The sequence below is a fragment of the Carettochelys insculpta genome, chromosome 16 (genome assembly GCF_033958435.1).
Source record: "Carettochelys insculpta isolate YL-2023 chromosome 16, ASM3395843v1, whole genome shotgun sequence".
In the NCBI taxonomy this organism is placed as follows: Eukaryota; Metazoa; Chordata; order Testudines; family Carettochelyidae; genus Carettochelys; species Carettochelys insculpta.
This window is the reverse complement of record NC_134152.1, coordinates 3,207,250-3,225,806: the sequence shown is the minus strand read 5'-3', so window position 1 is coordinate 3,225,806 and position 18,557 is coordinate 3,207,250. Positions and strand designations below refer to the sequence as shown.

Sequence of the window (18,557 nt, the reverse complement as noted above, 5' to 3'; positions counted from 1 at the left end):
GACCCTGGTCATGGAGGCAGAGGTGTCTCTCAGGTAAGACAGGGCCAATCTCCTGGTGGGCTTTGACTGGCAGGAACCACACCCTGGTCGGGGGGAGCCAGTGGGGAGTGCTTACCCCTGCTGGGTTACAGCAAGTGGGTTCCAGCATTTCATGCTAGTTACAGCTTTGTCAGGGCTGTGGCTTCATCCCTGGGGATAATGGGATGTGGTGAGCAAGCCTGTATGGCACAAATGCCTGTCTCAGGGGGGCAGGTGTGGGGATCCCCATGAGAGTCAATCCCACCGCACCAAGTCAGACCCCCCAGGACTCCCACTCCTATTTTTGCCAGGCTGATAATTCACCACTAGTCCCTGTTCTTTGCTCTCCCTTGTAAGCCGTCTGACTCAGCTCAGCTCCTAGCTTCCAACACTGGGCGGGTTTCCTTAGCTGCCTCTGGGGAGGGGTTCTGGCAACAGCTTTTGGAAAATCCAAACCCTTTACAGCAAAGGAGTGTCCATCACCTCGGAGACCCTTGCACTGGCTTCAGTTTGAGTGAGCGCATCTTGCCAGCCCGGAGCAGCAGTGCAGGCAGCCCCCCAGTGGGCAGGACAGCACGGCTCTGCTTCCTGCTGCTACCAGCCAGGCCCCTCACCCCGGGAATAGCAGCACGGTCCAGAGCCCGCCCCACCAGTCATGGACAGAGTGCCAGCAGAGGGCAGGGCACCAGCCGATAGAGGAGGATGCCAGCTAACTAGACCTTGAATGGGCAAGTGGAGCAGCTAGAGTGTCTGCCCGCACCTGGGTGGGTCGTGGGGGGGTGTGCTTTGATCCCCGGCATAGCTTGCCTAGCCCCTAGTAACCAGGAGAAGACTTCACCAACCCTTCTCTGTCTCCCTCTCCTCTCCAACAGCGGGGCAGGAGGCAGCAGCAGCTCCCCACTCATTCTCCCAGCTGGACCAGGAAATCACAGCACAAGGCCCTTCCCTCCTAAGTACCAGACACCTTTGTCCCATTGACTGGGCTGAAACAAGGGCTGGTGGGATTTTCTAAGCAGCGTAGAGTGCTACAGTCACAACTCCCAGGGCAACGAACGTGCCTACGTCCCCATGACTGTGTGGACAATCCCGCCCTTCCAGCCACCACCGTATGGCAGTCTCAGGCTCAAGGGCTGGCCAGAGGAGAAGCAAGAGGGGCCAGGAGTTCCCGCATGCACAGGAGATCTGCCATTGCTAGGGCAGTACAGAATGCAGCCAGGGCAATGGAGACGTGACAGAGACTGAAGAGGCTAAATAAAACCAGTCAGGGCGGCAGCAGCAGCAGGAGAGAGGAGGTGCTGGGGGTGTAAGATGAGGATGGGCAGAGGAAGACGTGAGGCGGGGGGCACTGCTATCTAGTGCTGAGTGAGCAGGGCTGTCACTGCAAAGCGCTACCAGTGGCAGGCAGAGAGGCCCTGCAGCCCACACAGGATCCTGTCCTACTTACATCATCCTCTGTGTCTCCACCTTGCATGGTCCCCATGATCCGTCTGTTGGGTCTCCCTGCAGAGCAGAGAACCACAATGAGAAAATTCTTGCCCCTCTGCTTCGTTAGCACAGTGGGACCGAGAAGCTGCACACCTGACTAAATACCCCTTAGCTTGGGGAGATAACGCTCACGGTTTGCGCCCTAGGGGCATAATCATGCACCATCATCAGAGTGGGACCCCAGTGCTCCTTCGATGCCAAGCGGGTACTGTCTGCTTACTCCTCAGTTCCATTCATGCGGTTACTCTGTGACATGCCCTAGGCCACCCACCACCCTTGATGGCTTCAGACATTTTTTCTCTATATCTAGATTTTTGACACCACAACCTCATTGTGCTGTTACTTTAGGTTAGACATTGGCATGCAACATGAACTCTTAAATCAGTGCCATTTGCACCCGGCCATATGAGGTGGCCATGAGCGCCCAAACCCTAACTCCACATCCTGGCTTTCATTGATGTTTTCAGCTCCGCTGGGTACCCTCCATCTGCCAAGTGCACACCCGTTGCTGGCTGAGGTCAGCAGTTTAGGTGCGCAGGGTGCTTTGAAGACACGACAACGCTTCAGGTGTTACTCACTGGTACACAGGGCATGCTCCACAGAACCACTGTCCGAATGTACACTAGGCCAAAGTCCCCGCACGGAGCCATGCTGTGTGCACCTGTAATGTGCCTTTTCCACCCAGGCGAAGCTACACTAGTGACTCAGGCCCTGTGCTTCCATGGCTACCTTCTACCACTAGGACAGGCCACAGGCTGGGTCGTGCAGCCAATTATAGCAAATGGCTCTTCTCGCCATACATAATGAATGCTACACTAGCCGCCTGCTGGCTGACAGACATGCGAGCAAGGAGCACTCTGGTTACACACAGCTCACTTGGTTTAGTTTATCACAAAGAAGACTGACAGGTGGTTGATGGCCATACAAGTATCTCCACTGGGAGAAAATGCTAGGTGCTAACAGGCTCGTCAGCTTGTCAGAGATAAGCAGAAGAAGGAGCACTGGTTGGAGGCGAAGGCCAGACAAAGCCACATTAGACATGGGGCACACATTCTAACCATGAGGGTGATTAGCCCATAGAACAAACAACTGAGCAAAGTGGTGGACTTTCCATCTCTATACGTCTACATGCCTTTCTGGACAATACGCTGTCATGACACAAGTACAGGCCCTAGGAAATGCAGTGCCCTGCACAATACAGAAAGTCAGCCTAGCTGATCTAATGGTGTCTTCTGGAACTAAACGCTATGAATCTATGAAACGTTATACGCACGGTGTACTGGAGAGTGCGGATACCATCTTTCTGTAAAACTCTGAATTAGAAGAAACCTTCCAAACACACGTCCACTCTTAACGGCGGCAGTTCCAGCTGTCTTGTCAGCACGTTGGTACATGGTATGCACATTCTCCTGCCCAGAATGTCTACCAGAAAAAAGTTAACTTCTGGCTAACGCCCCAGCAAAAATGACGGAGAAGCTTCTCTGGGCGGCAGATCTAGATGTGAACCCAGGTTCTTTGCAACTCAGATTCAGTTATTCAGCAAGCACATCCAGTAGATGATTCACCCCCCAGCGTGCATCCTGAAAGGCCCCCTGTGTTCCAAGCGTGGAAGAAGTTAAGTGGGACTGTATATGTGGCAGCTTTCAAGCACTTAAAACAAGTTCTTTTTTGTTTCCTGCTCTCCCCCACTCATGCAATCAATGAAACAGGTGAACACTGCATAGGTTGGTGGCATTTGCTTGGCTCAGGGCATAACTGTGGATTCTTCAAGATGCAATGCAGATCCATATTCCACTAAGGTATGTGCACATTACACAGGAGAGCCTTTTGCCTAGCAGTACCCATAGAGGGGCACTGTATACCTATCTCATAGAGTTGGAAGGGACCTTCAGAGAACACTGAGTCCCGTCCCCTGCACTCACAGCAGGACCCATCACTGTCCCTGACAATTACTTTTTTTAATCTATTTGCTGCAGACCCCTAAATAGCCCCCTCAGGGACTGAACTCACAACCCTGGGTTTAGCAGGCCAGCAGTCAAACCACTGAGCTATCCCTCCTGCCACAAGGCTGAGCCCCGAGGCTGTGGCCCCTCCCCTGGCTACGTGAGGCAGAGTCTCAGTTCCTGTACACCGCAGGTCTAGAAGAGGCAATTCTGGGGCAGAGGGAGGCTCACGGAACTCACGCCTTCATCATGCTCAAAACACCACCCAGTACGTAACCATTTCTTCTTCACAGACGTATATGCCATGTAGGGTGACTCATAAACAGTACCCCACTCCAGGGGTGGCGTTTGCAGCCTTACCGCCCTACATGTCACACGACTGCCCTTCCAATGCCCGTGTCCACTCTGGAGATGCAGTAACGGCACAGTGGTTCAAAACATGTATGGACAATCAGGCGGTTGCCCTGCAAATGCCCAACATGCCAAACAGAAAAGACCTGAAAGGGTTTCTAAAGTCAGATGGGGAAACCGATGTGATCTTGCTTGCTTCTTACCTTGGAAATACTGGGAATATCGAACCTGTGGTGGGCAGGGGGCTGCTCCAGTCCCTACTGGTTAACTGTAACAGGTCTGCCTCATTCACTGAGGGTGAGGCTTACCAGCGAGCAGTTGAAATCCCTGTATTAAACCTGCTCAGAGATGTCTGTGGTGAGCTTTGGCACTTTAGGTGAAAGAGCAAGGAGTGGAATCCTTTCAGCCAAGTCTTCGTTTGACACTGGAGTTAAGTCACTGTTAACAAAAACCAAACTAAACCTGAAGTCTGACAAGATAATCTGACCCATTGCTCAGATTTCAGCCTCTTGTTATCACTAGCCCTCCAGGAGCCAGAGACTTAACCCTCCAGGACAGACCAGACTAGACTTCTAATGCGATAAACCCCTAACTAAAGCAAACCCTTCCAGCCTTCTTCATGCAAGAAGCACAAAGGGGTATACTGGCTCCCTTTGCAGGTCACCCTAGCAACCCTAGATGCAGGTTTTGCCTTGGGATGGTGAGATACGGCATATTACGCACATGCAAGAGGTAGTTATCAAATGATTAGCTATTAAAAATCTGGACCTTTCAGAAGAACTACCTACTGGTGCAGAAATCACAGGGTAATCCCTGTATACGGGGCATTTACATCAGGCATGACAAACTCAAAGCCTACTAAGGGCCATACAAACAAAAACAGATAGCTTTCAGGACCACCAAAGAAAATGTACTTCTATCGGAAAGTCCTCATTATTTATTAACCTAGATTGTTTTAGGTATATTTTATAATATTTTTTCAAAGTCTTGTTTGCATATAATACAATATTTTTAACTGAGAATTTAATACTTAATATGAATTTTATTGTTTTGTAATTTTAATAATAGTTCATAAATTTGAGAAAAGACAAACCTGGCAGTGAGAGAAGAAAGAGATAGAAAACACTCACAGTGAAAACATCAGAAACCAGAACAGCTGTTCTGGTATGGCTATGGTCTGAAGAAGTGGGTCGATCCCACGAAAGCTCATCACCTAATAAATTATTTTGTTAGCTTTTAAAGTGCTAGATGACTGATATTTTTGTTTTGATAGAATACAGACTAACATGGCTATCTCTCTGTCACTGATGATGAAAGCAGACCAGAGAGAAAGGCCAAAACATCGCTAAGAAAGAAGGGACAGATGATTTTGCAGTGAACACGCAAAGCCAGGTGTCAGGATGCCTGCTTTCTAAGGCTAGCTCTGCAAGCTCTGTGCTGCCAGTTTCATCTGGTCTTAAAATGAGGATAACCTACCACACAGGAAAGTCATCAGTTACCAACATGAATGAATGGATGTCCTTTGTTCTGGAAGGAACAACAGCAAGGGTTAATTCAAAGAAGTGGTATCTGAGGGGAATGGAGTGAAGATTAGGGCTGAGAGAAACTGATCACCAGCTCACTGGTGGAATGCCCTGGTGTTATGTCACAAAGGGTGAACTTAAATCAGAACATTTCCCTTGCACAGGGTTTGCTTTGTCAGTCACTGTGACCAGGACTGAATGACGCTTTGGCTGATTTTATGGATTGCCCTCTCACCTTTCCCCACCTGCTTTCAGTGGGCCACAGAAGACATCACAACCGAACATTTTTTTCCTTCATAGAAGAAGCTGGGAGAGAGGGCCCATGAGGCTTGCACTGCCCCCCTCCATGCACTACCCCTGGGCTCCCCAGGCCTCTTGAGGCTTTCACTGCAGCCTCTGTACTCTCACCCATACAACTGCCTCGCCCTCCTCTGCCCCTGGCTCCACCTCCTGCAGCTCTCCACCCACAGCTGATACAGGCAGGCAACCCTCTCCACCTCAGCCCTTGTGGGGTTCAAGTTGGGCTCCTTAGAGCGGTCACATGTTCTTCTCTGGCATGCCTGAGCAGCAGGGGGGAGTCAAGCAGGCAGTATTGGGGGGAGTGAAGAGAGCCCTGCCCCTCCCCACCCTTCCCCCCAGAAGTGCCCCTGTGATCCTGGGCTGCAGGGGAAGGGTTTGGCCACAGGCTGCTCCCAGGGAGAGAATGAAAGACAGAAGGAAAGAAAAGAAAAAAACCATCACCTGCTCCTCCTTTTCATGGGAGGGGCTCAGCCTGGAAGAGAAAACACACACACAACTGCTTTTCACTGACTACCCTGCCCACTGTAAGCTCTGCTGCATGCCTGCCTGGAGAAAACCGGCAGAATGGCAGTGGGAAGGGAGGCAGGCTTCTCTCTCAAAGCCTGCTCCAAAGGATCCCCTGCCACTCTCTGCTCTCTTCTGACCAGGCATGGAAAGAAAGACAGAAGAACCTGCGCACTGGGGCCACAGCAGGTGGGGTGGGGTGGGGAAGACATGACCAGGAACATGCTTGACCCAGAAGGCAGCAGCCTGAGAAAACCGCCGGCCAGTCCCATCGAGCCCTTGAGCTCTTAGAAAACTCATGCTTTCACAAGCCCTGATGGAGAAAGAGCACAGGGCTGGTGGCAGACAGAGCTAGCACCTGCTTTCCTTGCAGCTTGACTGAACAGGTTTTCATCTTTACAGCTTCTTTCCTGGTGGGTTTTCCTGCACAAACTTTCCCCCTCCCTTTTGCTCCTTCTTTTCCCTCCTCTCCCTTTTCCGTTTGAGGGTCTGAGAGCAGGGCACATCATAAGCACCTGCTTTTCCCTTGTAGAACCAGATGACCACCCCCACACCCTTCTACCAACCTCTCAAACGCAGCTCGCTACCAGGGGTTAGCATTCCCTGACTCCATGGTCTCTGGGCTTCCTCCTGCAAAATCACTAGTGACAGCCAAGTCCCCAGAGGGCTCTGCAGCACCTCTGGTGCAAACAGGCCAGCCGAACAAAGGGCTTGCAGCCTCCGACATCAGGAAGAAGAGGACTGGGCCAGTGGCTGCAGCGGCTGGCATAGGTGTTTGTCCCAGAGCCTGCCTCCTCAGGCTGCCCATGTCCAGCCCATTCATATTAAAACCCCAGAGAGCCAGAACCCCACAAAGCCTGTTTCTCCATGTATGAGTGGCAGGGGATCTTCGGACTGTCCATGAGTGCCTGTGCAGGCCGCACTTAGATGTTTCTACTTGGGGCCTGGAAAAAAAAAGGGGTGTTTGACATGCCTGCTTTACAAAAAAAAGGTTCTCCCTCCATCCCACGCCTGCTGGACCAGAGACAGAGAAAAAGCGGCAACACAAGAGAAGTCCTAGGTAGACTGCAGTGGAGTCACTATCTAGAAATGGAATCGTTTTGCTCCTCCTTACACCCAGGAGTAGCCCCATGAAGTCAATGGACTTACACTACCGGGTGGGATGAGAATCAGGCCCCGTGACAAATGCTTGGGGCAGGTGAGGGTGCACAATGCACTGAGCTGTAGTGAAAGTGAGATCTGGGTTACTAGAAGAGTCTGTACAACGAGGACAGCACATTTTACAATTCAGATTTTCAAAATCAACTGTGTGTGAGAGCCTCTGTCGGGCGGGAGGGGTAAGAGGGGCTAACAGAGGTGATAAGGAGGAGAGCCTGAAAATAGAAGGCTTGTGTCTGCAGAACAGGGAGAACTGGCAATCTAGGAGACATATGTCAACTGCAGTTACTCAGGTCAACTTGGTTTAGCTTGGGATTCCAGGGCCTGCTGTAGAGTTTTGTGCTCGCTGATACACTCCTGTCACGAGGTTCTGTTGGTAAGGAGCCAACAGAACAGCCAGCACAACCAGGGTCAGATGGTTGGGTTGTATTTCTAGAGTTCAAAACCACTTCTGATTTTAAAGACTTGCCAAGGAATTAGGCTGTGATTTGCAAAGGAGCTGAAGGTAGGCGCCACAATCACACTAACTATCAGGGAAGATGACCACCTGACTCCTTAGTATCCTAAGTCTCTAATACTTGTGTTTCTAGTACATGGGAGAGATGGTCTATTAAAAGAAGTGAACTGTTGTGATTTATTGCACATTTCTGTGTTTTCTGTGCACTGTGTACAAATATAATTTAGGTGTATTTGCATGAAGGAGCATTCCCTGTTCTCAGTAAATAGTATGATGAATATGTATACATTAGGTCACCTGGAACCGGTCAGGTCTGTTTTGTGCCATATACCGCAGGAACACCAGTCCTGGGACTTTTCCTTGCAACAAAGTCTGCTGTCAGCTTTGTCCACATATCTTTTCTGGAGATACCATTACTGGACCTAACCAGGTTATTCACAGAATCACGGGAACATTCTCACGTTCCTCAACTAACATCGTATATGCCATCATCTGCCAACAATGCCCAGATGCTTTGTATATTGGACAGACTTCAAACTCTCTTAGACAAAGAGTTAATGGGCACAAAACAGACATAAAAACACTCCTGATCCACAAACCTGTAAGTCGGCATTTTAATGGAGTGGACCATTCTGTTAATGACTTAAGAGTTTGCATGTTACTGAAGAGAAATTTTCACAACACCCTTCAAAGAGAGGCTGCTGAACTCTCTTTCATATTCAAATTTGACACATTAACATGTGGTTTGAACCGAGACTGGAATTTTCTGGGTCACTATAGGGGCTCATTTGCATACTTGGCTTAATCTAATTATTGACTCCCTCCCCCTTTTCTGCCCCTCTACTCTCTGATTTGCTCATCTTGATAATTTTTTTTCTGACTTGTCCACCTTGATTACTGCTTTTGGTTCTCTGTGCCTCAAATATTGAGTCTGTTCTGGTATGGCTATGGTCTGAAGAAGTGGGTCTGTCCCACAAAAGCTCACCTAATACATTATTTTGTTAGTCTTTAAAGTGCTATTTGACTGCTTTTTTGTTCTGATAGTATATAGACTAGCACAGCTTTCTCTCTGTTACATCTCAGAGTGTAATAGAACTGGAAAAGGTTCAGAGAAGGGCAGCAAAGATGATCAAATGAATGGAGCAGTTCCATTAAGGGTGAAATTAAAAAGGCGTGGGCTGTTCATTTTAGAAAAGAGATGCCTAAGGAGTCTAGAAAACCATGAATGACAGGGGAAAAAAAGGAATACAGCAAAACAACACAACTGGGTTCAAAAGAGAAGATAAACTCCTGGAGGACAGGTCCATCAGTAGCTATTAGCCAAGATGTTCAGGGGTGCAACCCTGTGTGCAAAGAAATCCCAATGCTTAAACCTCTGACTACCTTATGCGGAAGATGTGTGGATCACTCTATACTGCTGTGTTCTGAACACACTCACTGCAGCTCTGGTACTGGCCGCTGTCAGTGACAGGTTACAGGGCAAGAGGTACCATGGGTATGACCCAGCACGGAAGCTCTTATGTGGTGCATGGGACTTTCTGCACAGGAGTGAATTTCACCCTGTATGGAAAGGTGTCCACAGAAACGCGTAGCCATGCTATGAGAAATCTTTGACCCCGAGGCCTTTTGAATGTGCTGCGCATCCAGACTCTCCCTTGCTAAGTCTCAGGTTTGATTTCAGAGCTGTATGTCTCTTTGCGAGCCAGGCAGTCAGCAGGAACTGGATTATTAATCATTAAAACACCCCACACAAGATTTCTTTCCTGTTTTGAGAAACAGGAGAAAATGCAGGGGAACCAGAGAGAATCTAAACAAGGACCAGGCCGCTGTTTGCATTCCTTATTGAATTTCTCCCTATCAAATCAATGATCCATCTGTAGTTCCTTCACACCTGGTCAGACTGAAAAGAAAGGAGCATGCTAGGAATTCTGCAGCTGAGGTCTAAACAGGACTGCAAGCTGTGGAAAATGGGACGGAAAGTGGGAATTTTGGAGGAAGGGTTTCCAGAGAACAGTCTGGATCCAAGCCAGCCCAGCCCGCCACCCATCTGCAGCTCTTGTGCTGCCAGGAAGAATTCTGAGGGGTCCCAAGTGATGCAGTTTGGTTTTGCAAGGTCCCTCCAGGCAGGGGTGGGGGATGGGCACAAAAGACATTCTTCTATCCTGCTCCTCCTCACAGGGTTGCAAAAGCGCCCATGAAAGCTATTGCAAGAGATGGGCTAAAATAGCCTCTAAAGAGCAGCCCTACCCACTCCGCAACCTGTCCCAGTGGGGGAGAGGATTTCTCCTCTTTGCTCCCTGAACCTCTGCCAGTGGTTGGTTCAAGCCAGCTGCTGAGTTCTGGGGTTGAGCCTCTGGTGTGTGCATGGCCAGCCACAATCTATTTCTTAGGGTTGGTTGTTATATACTTGGTTCCACATGATCCTGCGAGATGAATTTTGATTTTGAATAAAAAGCCTTTTTTCTTCCCTTCTGCTATATTTCCTTACTCAGCCTTGGCAGGACCGTGTTAAACGCTGCTGCTTTTCACAAGAATACATTTCCGCCAAGTACACATCATCATCACAAAAATCTCCCAAAAAACAGCTGCTGGAATGTTAATATGCTCTAGAATATCTGGGTGTCTTGTTCCTTGGCTTTGCATTAATGAAGACCATCCTCCCACCTGAAAAACTGGCCAGTACCATGGAGTGGGGAATCCTATCGAAGAGGGGGAGTTAAGGGGAGAGGAAGATACCTTGCATCAGGATCTCCATGGCTGTGCGCTGCTTTATTAGCTGTCTGTCTTCCACTTCACTATCCGATCCCTCATCCTCTTGGATTTCTATGTCGGAATCTTCGTTACCTGGTTAAAACAAGACCACCAACAGCACTGAATGAACATGATTGGACACAATGCCACAGCGATTCTGCACAGCATCTGAGTGCAAGGGCTTGCTAGTGCTCTCTGCTTGTTCAGGGATCCCCAGTTCTCACTGGCCTTACACGGTATAGCTACACTGCAATTAAAAACCTGCAGCTGACCAAAGCCAGCTGACTCAGGCTTGCGGGGCTTGGGCTAAGGGACAGTTCAACTGCAGTGTATCCGGGGCTGGTATGGGGAGGAATGGGGAAAGGGAGCAGCTGTCCTGGGGCCCAGCAACTTAAAAGGGCCCATGTCTCCCGCTACAGAGGAAATGGCAGGTAACTTGGGCCCTTTAAATTGCCACTGGAGCTCTGGGTGGTGCAGAAGGGCTGGCTGGGGGAGGCTAACTGCCAGCTCTGCCTTTTTTGCCAGAGGACCCCGTTCTTCCAGGGTGGAGGGAAGAACAGGAGAGAAGTACAATTGGGAAGAGCAGGAAGGTGGGTTGTACTGGGGGCAGGCCCATCAACAGAGGGTGGGAAAGAGGGCAACTTCCCAGGTGCTTGGTGACTTAAAAGGGCCAGAGCTTCCAGCCACTGCTGCTGCTACCGTAACAGCAGTGCCAGCTGGATCCCCAAGCCCTTTAAATCACCATCAGAATGGCAGGCAGTGTGCTCTGGGTGGCTCTTTCACCTGAGGCCCTGCTCCTTTCAGGAGCTCAGAGCTGCCCCCCACCCCAATTTTGCCCAGGGGCCTGGGAAGTTCATTGGCCCCCCACCAACCGGGAATCCTGGGGATTCACTCTTGTGGTTGGGGGAAGTGATGCTCCCTGTCATGGTGGCAGAGCAGCTGGATGCAGCTGTGAGATGCAGCAACACCTATCCATCAGCATGATCCGGGGCGGGGGAAATCTCCACTTTCCCAGGGCTGGAAATCAGGATCCCGCAGCTGTAAGGGACCAGTCAGCTATGGTTGTAGGGGAGGGACCAATCGGGAAGCAGACAAATTGGGGCGCTCTCTGAGCTGTAATGCCTGCACCACAGAAAAACTTTGACTTTGCCTCTGATCTGAAAAATCTGCCCAGAAAAGGAGTGGATGTAGGGGAACTCTAATCTACGAGGAACAATAATGCATAGATTGTGGAGATGCGATTTCTAAGGCACAGTACTGTTGAACAATAACTGATCCCTATGGGTGCACAGTAAATGTAGCTTATGCTTGTCTATGGGTAACACTGTGCTACACTTTTTTTTTTTGTTGTTGTTGTTGTAAAAAGCAGCATCTTAACATGCACTATGAACCATTGCAAACAACTTAGTCATTATGGTACACACAGGTTGAACCTCTCTGGGCCAGCAGGATCACAGATATTGCTGGACCAGAGAGCCCTAGTGATGTGGAGCCAGTATGGTTGGCAGGCCACAGCGGAGCCCCACCAGGGGCAGGGAGCCCCCTGGCAGGGAGCTTGGCTGGTGGGCCAGAAGCTGGAAGCTCCACTGCAGAGAGCTGGGTCTGGGACAGGAAGTTGTGCCCTGCTGGCAACCCTGCTGCAGGAAGCCTGGCCAGTGGGGATGGGCTCCCCTCTGCAGGGCTGCTGGGACCACGGAAAACTTAGGATCATAGAATCCTAGGGCTGGAAGTAACCTCTGGAGGTCATTGAGTCCAGCCCCCTGCCTAAAACAAGATCAACCCTAACTGATTCATTCCAGCCAGGACCTTGTCAACTTGGCCACACCCATGATAAATGGTTGTCCGGCTAGCTGAAATCATGTTGGATTACAGATGTTGCTGGAGGAGAGAGTGCCAGACTAGAAGAGGTTCAACTGTTTTATTATGCTATCGTTCTTAGGCAGTATCTGGCTAAACCCAGGAGCATTCAGAGTAAGAACTTTACCCTGTGTGCTAAGCACTTTAGAAATGAACACAAATGAATCATTTTGCAGAACCAAAGCAATCCTTTTCAAGGTAGATTTAATTACCAAAGTGTCACTCTACCAAATGAATACGTCTTCCTTTATTTATGATTAAAGCTAAATTAAATTCCCTTATAACTTCTAATTACAGATAAATGTACACCTGCTAGCCTGTTTTTTCATAGTTCTGTGATCATAATACCAAGTTGTTGAGAAAATGGACAGAAAGATAGGCACCTGAGATATTGTTTGGTTATGAAATTAACAATATTACCTAGAATTTGTATTTGCTGAAATAGTCATAAGAGGCAACTACTTATTGCCCTGCCTACTATTGAGCTTGAACCAAACGCTGTTTCCAGTTGCTCAATATCCATTAGAGTCTGATTTTATTCAGTCCTTGCTTAAGCAAACACCTCTGTAAGAGCTCAGTAGAAATTAAGTAAGGGTCTCTGGATCTGGTGCTCTATGTACAACTGCTTCATCTATAATGGTTCACACATGGTTTGCTTATAGTTTGGTTTTTCAAGAGGCAATTTTTACATTTCAATTTCTCAAAATGCTGAGTGTTAATTGGATGCCCCTGAAGGCTGGTAGCACCGGCCAGAGTCAACAGTATATGGTCTGCCAAAGCACCTTCCTTCTGACCTCCAGCCAGCACAACAAATCCAGTGCTCATCTCAGCAGAGGCTGTACTGGATCAATTGTGTAACCATTTGCTGATATTGACGAATACAATCTTAGCATGAGTACTTTACCAGCAGCAACTTGAAATGGCATCTTCAGCCAGAGGTACTTCTGGGTATAGGGAGACCCACTGGATTAACTCAAGTGCCCTCTGGTGCACAGACAACAAAAAGGCAAAGTAACGACCCATGAATCCCCTACCCAGCAGGACTCACTGCTATTGGACTGCTGTGCCTTCATCTTAAATTTCATTTTTAAAAGACTTTTAAAATGCTTATGGCGATGTATACAAAGTATCCTTCCTCTAGGGGAAAAACCAGATCCTAGATGAAGGATGAGTAAAACAGGAAGGGCAAACAGGATTCCAACCTTTCCCCAGCCAGTGGCTCATGCAATCAGAAACACTTTGACAAACCACCCCCCTTTTTTGGGCTACTGAACCCTTCCTGCTCTGACTAGGCCCCTTCTCCTCTAGCAGTGGCTGGTGGCCTGACAGCATCCTTCGACCCATTTTCATTTGCACAAATGAAATTGAGACGAAAATTCATTTCCTACAGAGCTTTTCTGTTAGAAAGTGGGAATGGTCCTTGGACCCCAGGCTGAATGCTGAGGCAGGAACAGCTCAGACAGGGACTGTAGAGATGGTAAGTGGCTGGAGGTCTGTAAGCTGCCTCTGAAATGGCAAATTCTTTGTGGGGAGGAAAGTTTAAATCTTAATATTTTCCCTCCAACCCTTTCCTTCCTTCAGTTGGGGCTGCCTTTCTTGGCCCCCTCAGTCTCCCCACAGACATACTGTCCCTCCAAGTCTTGTCCCCCATAGACTCTTCCACTCCACACTTTGCAATGAGTGTCAGGTGTCTTCAAAATGCCGTTCACTGATAAAATCTCAGCTTTTTGCCATTCAGTTAATGCATGGCTTACAAACGGTCCCACTGGCCAATCAGAATGAGGTTTGGATTACATCCTAGAGAATTTTTCCAAGTGCACAAGGCAATGAAAATCAATGGGAGGTGAGCAGTAGCTTTCATTGATGCCTTTAAAAATCTCACCCCTAATTTCCAATAGCAAGGAAAGATGAAACCATCCATCAGGTGAACTATCAGGGCAATGACCTACCACATCACTCAGCCCATTGAGATGCAACTTGTAAACAGTTTTTGTTGTTAATATAAAACAAGGTAGTGAATTATTTCTTTTAGCTGTCTGACTGGCATTTGGGTATGCGTGCTATCCCAACAAAACCAAGGCTAATGCTAAAAGCCCAGGGTCATGGTAACGGAGCTCTCCATGGGTAAAAGAACATCAGTGTGACAAAGAGGAAAATGGGGATTACAACACAAACACAGTCACACAGAATAGAGTTGGTGCCTCCAAAGCTCTTGCCCACCACTCTGGAAGAAAGCCAAGCATGCTTTTCCTTTAATTAAAAAACTTCCACTATCATCTGTGCCGTGAAGCTCATCCTAATCAAGCTGAAATAAACTATCCCTCACGTCTCCTCTGTCTTATGCACAATCCCCTGAGTTATTAGCAACAAACCATAACTTGCGCTAGACTGTGATACAAAAGGAATCAAGTGCACAGATTTCTCTTATTATTGCAAATTAATTTTAAAAACACCCAGTGGGGGCAAGCTGTGTAAGAATTCCTTAATGGGATTAAAGCAACATACTCCTCTGCAATCCTCGCAAATCGTGACCATTTTTATCTCATGTTCTACAAACACTGGCGCCTCCTCCTATCACGTATGCCCAGACTGTCTGTGTGTCAGAGCAATATGCCTGATATCTAAACTGACGACAAAATTCAATAAGAGATTAAAATAATAGCATCCTTAGGGAGAAACTGACTACAGGTCTTAACTCCAGGAGGTTTAACAAACTGGTGCAAGTTGCAATGGACTGGTTCAAAGGAGCATGGAATATCGATTAATGGGAAAGTTTGCATTTCGTTTTTTGGTACTGGGGGGGGGAGCAGTATGTGCAGTATCCCATTCTAGTTTAGATTCACACACACTAACACAAAAATACACAGTACATAGTTTAATATCACTGGCACATGAATTGAAATTAAGATAAGTGGGCATATAATGATTGATGTAATTCAGGGGTGCCTAACCTAGGTTATCATTGGCGGCTTTCCAGCAGCTCAAGCACACAGTCAGCAGATCTCCTCTTTTTTAACACACATATCTGATCCACTAGAAGGACCATTGTATGTTGGCACATGTCTTAGCTATTAAAGAAGTCAAAAGACACTCCCTACAGCCAGCCGTCTATATTAAACAGAAAGTCTTCGGCACTGTGGCCCAGACCACCAGAGGTATTTAGGCTCCTAATTCCATTAAAGAGCATGGGCCTTTGCTGTTACTTGCTACTATGCAATTGAGAATACTTGTAGGTTCACCTGGAGAGGAAACAGGATGGTTTTTCAGATGCTTCAGCTCTTTTCCCACATAGCTTGCAGTAAACCTGAACCCATTTCCTAGTTTCAGTGACACCAGCTCAGCCAGAACACCCACATGTTGTTTTGAGTTGAAATATACTGCTCTTACCAGATACATCACTGGTCCTCCCACATACATATTGGCTTCAGAGAAAAGTCTGGCAGACAAGTTGATTTAATAGCCATAAATAAATGATTTCTTTCAAATTAATTCAGAACGCTTGAAAGAAAAACATGATTTAAGACGGACAGCACTTTCATTACAGATTGATTAGGTAGTATACATTTTTAGCTAAACTCATGCAACTGTCAAACAAAAAGGTACTGGATCAAGAATACCGATACTGATTTAAATTAAAAGCACTGGATTTTGTGATAAGATTTAGGATTAAATATGTTATTTATTTAGCATTAACTTGCTTAACTGTATGATAAAAATCAGAGCTTTGAGAACACATGGACTGGATTCAGAGTAATCAAGTTCCCTAAGGTGATGTTTTCTGCATGGATTTTGGTGAAAACACACAATGGGAACATCAACTTGGCAGTTTACAAGTACTTAAATTGAAAACTAAATCTAATTCCATTCAGTGAAACTTTAAGTCAAACAAAAAAGACGAGATCATATTTTTCTTTAAAAAACTTCTGTTGGGATTTTTGAAGGGAACCAAAGTAGTTAGCAGCCCAGCTTCTAGCTGCGATGCCCCAATCCTGCTAAGACTCAGACACGTGTACTCTCATTAAAAACTCATACTTCTGGGAAGATCAAACTGCTGGAGGTCACTCTTATGGGGTTAGACATAGAACCTGACTGAGACTGTGCTAAACTGAATGACCAGGGCAACACTGTCCGGTACTCCTCACAGTTGTGGTTGCGAGGAGTAAGGGAAATCGAGGGGATAGTTTCTCCCATTGACCTCCCGCTGCGGGGGATGGTGGCAATAATTGATTTAAGAAACGTAGACTCCAGCTATGCAATTCTTATAGCTGCAGCTGAGGATCTTAGATCTTTTTTTTCTCCGAGTGTAGACCTGGCCTAAGTGTTTATGTGACTTATACCTAGGAGCACTGGAATGCTTGGATATATACAGCAGAACATCACTAAGCCACATATCTTTTAAGTTGCATAGAATATTTCAGTCTCTCTTCCCATTTCTCTCAAAGATTTCATCAGCAGTATTGAGGGCTGACATTCCAAGGAAGATCAGCTGAATCTTCTCCCATTTGCATCCGCTCCTGATTCTGCAGTCTTTTAAACAGAATTTATTTCTGGATCTGGATGAAGATTCTGTTTATATTTTGCATAATGCATAGGCACTCAGTGGGCGGGATGTGCTTAAATGCTGCAATCCACTATACAGAACACAAATACTAAGGCAATTCTGACAGCTTAAATTGGACTGTGGTGATTAGTGCATCACTACTGACTCATCCTGTGCTTGTGTGCATTCGTGGAGGTGATTCTCTGCTGATATATTGAAGAGAATGGATTGAAAATCCACAGTACATTTTTCTGCAGGAGACAAAGCAGATGTTCCAGTTACATTACATTCTGGTTTCAAGCTTAACTCTGAAGAAATCATATCCTCAGTATTGATATTTTGTGATGAGCCCCCGGGGAAGTCTAGTAGCTTGAGCATTTCTTCAGAATTCTCTGTTGAGACTAGGGAGAACAAATGAACTTCTCCTGAAATTCCCACGAATTTCACAAACATATTCTATATAACTCAGTAGAGTAACTCCTTGCTTAACACTGTTGAAAAATGCTACCCGAAGTGAAACGATGTTAAGCAAATACCATTTCCCCGTAAGAATTAATGTAAATGGGGTTAAGTTCCAGGGCTACTTTTGGCAAACAAAAGACATTATATACCTATACAGTATATGTTTTAAATAATATTAAACAACCAATTTAATGTTATGCTCACCAATGATGACTGTGAAGCATGGATGAGGCAAGGGCATAGTGGAATTGGTGCATGAGGGGCTTGCCCCACTCTGCCCGCCTAACACTCCTGCTGGAGATCAGGGTGAGGGTCTTGCCCACTCCCCATTGGAATGCAGGGTGGGGACAGAGTGCGGTAAGCTCCCACATCCTATCTGGAATGCTGGCTGGGCAGACGAAACGGGAAGCCAAACGACCTTATAATGGAACGTTGCTTGACTTTAAACAAGTGTGTTCTCTAGTAGATCCTCAACCTAATAATGAAACAATGTTAATTGGGATGACTTTAATTGAGGAGTTACTGTGCCAGCCTGATCTTTGAATAAGGAATAATTTAACACATTGACACATTTTTCACAAAGTTGTGACCTGTTCCTCCCTAAAAATATCGTACTGAAAAATCAGGACTGTACTAAGCAATAACAAATAGTGTTCTAAAGTCACCTAATAAATACAGGCGCTTCAGATACATACTGGGATTTTATTACTTCTCGCAACATTGAAGCACTGGAAATTAGGCACTGCAAAGATGATGGTTGTTATCACAAGAGTGATGGTACTTAAATTGACTGGCGACCTTTGTACAATCTTTATTTACAAAGATCCCAGTGGAGAGATTATTATATAAAAAAATTATTTCAGGGAAAGCGTACTTTGCAGAGGTTGAAAAGAGAACACGAGTGCCCATTTATTGAAATTCAGAGCTTGCGTTAGTTGTGAATAACAGAATAAAGACATTTAAATCACTGTGTCAGGTACTACACTTATGGGCACTCTGAAAGCCATTGACAGAGACACATTCTAACTACAAGAGTAGTTACACCCAGGAATAGGTTTATGAGGGAGGTTAAGCTGTCCTCATTTTTGGAAGCTTTTAAAAATAAACAGGATGAGCACCTGTCAGGGATGGTCTAGGACAGTGGCTCCCAAACTTTTCAGCATCATGCCCCCCTTTTGATTTTTTAGAAACCCTCACACCCCCCACCT

At 46.9% G+C, this 18,557-nt stretch overlaps 1 protein-coding gene across 1 annotated transcript in view; it reads right to left on the bottom strand.

Annotated features, from left to right (window-relative positions):
* CLUAP1 (clusterin associated protein 1) overlaps positions 1-18,557 on the bottom strand; it is a 113,460-nt gene that overhangs the window by 3,287 nt on the left and 91,616 nt on the right. The window contains exons 10-11 of the mRNA XM_075010995.1: positions 10,476-10,583; positions 1,463-1,518 (exon numbers count right to left, since the gene is read on the bottom strand). Coding sequence (XP_074867096.1) covers positions 1,463-1,518; positions 10,476-10,583 — 164 coding nt within the window. The remainder of the gene's footprint in view (positions 1-1,462; positions 1,519-10,475; positions 10,584-18,557) is intronic.